This window comes from Saprolegnia diclina (genome assembly GCF_000281045.1).
Source record: "Saprolegnia diclina VS20 unplaced genomic scaffold supercont1.135, whole genome shotgun sequence".
Taxonomy (NCBI): Eukaryota; Oomycota; class Saprolegniomycetes; order Saprolegniales; family Saprolegniaceae; genus Saprolegnia; species Saprolegnia diclina.
The window spans coordinates 1-524 of NW_008246202.1; the positions used below are offsets into that span (position 1 = coordinate 1).

General features: G+C 61.1%; 1 protein-coding gene across 1 annotated transcript; it reads left to right on the top strand.

Annotated features, from left to right (window-relative positions):
- Positions 1-3: 3 nt before the first annotated feature.
- Positions 4-427, top strand: SDRG_16542 (hypothetical protein; the record flags this gene model as incomplete). The annotated part of the gene is made up of 2 exons (XM_008622757.1): positions 4-368; positions 424-427. Exons 1-2 carry the CDS (start codon positions 67-69, stop codon positions 425-427), a joined length of 306 nt encoding a protein of 101 aa, XP_008620979.1. The 5' UTR covers positions 4-66.
- Between the last annotated feature and the right edge of the window lie 97 nt (positions 428-524).

Below are 524 nucleotides of genomic sequence, written 5' to 3' on the forward strand. Positions count from 1 at the left end.
CGCAGCTCGTGCAACGACCTTGAGGCGCAGTCCGAGTGCAACCGCGCCAACGATCAAGTGACCGACATGGTCAACTCGGCCGGCCGCAACGCCGATCTCTACCTCGAAGGCCTTCTCTTTAAGAACGCATCCGTGACGCCGGCGCAAGCGTCGTACCTCCGGTCCAAGCTCTCGGAGGCCATGGAGTGGGGCAAGCCCGTCGGCGACTGCGCGAATGGGCTCACGACCGACACGCACCTCGCGACGATCAACGACATCTGCTTCTCAATGCCGCTCTTCCAGCAGTGCGACGCGCTCGCAAAGTCCGTGCCGCAGTACTTTAGCAACATCCACAACGTCCTCTCGGAGCGACTGCTCAACAGCTCCGTGTCGGGCATTCTTGAGAAAGGCAAGCTGACGACGCTCGCCACCGAGTTTGTTCAGGTGATAAAGGTGCGCTCCTCGATCGCGCGCGAGTCCAACAAGATTCGCTGCAAGGGCTACAACGCGACCACTGAGATTCTGCTTCGCCCGTCGTCCGCTTG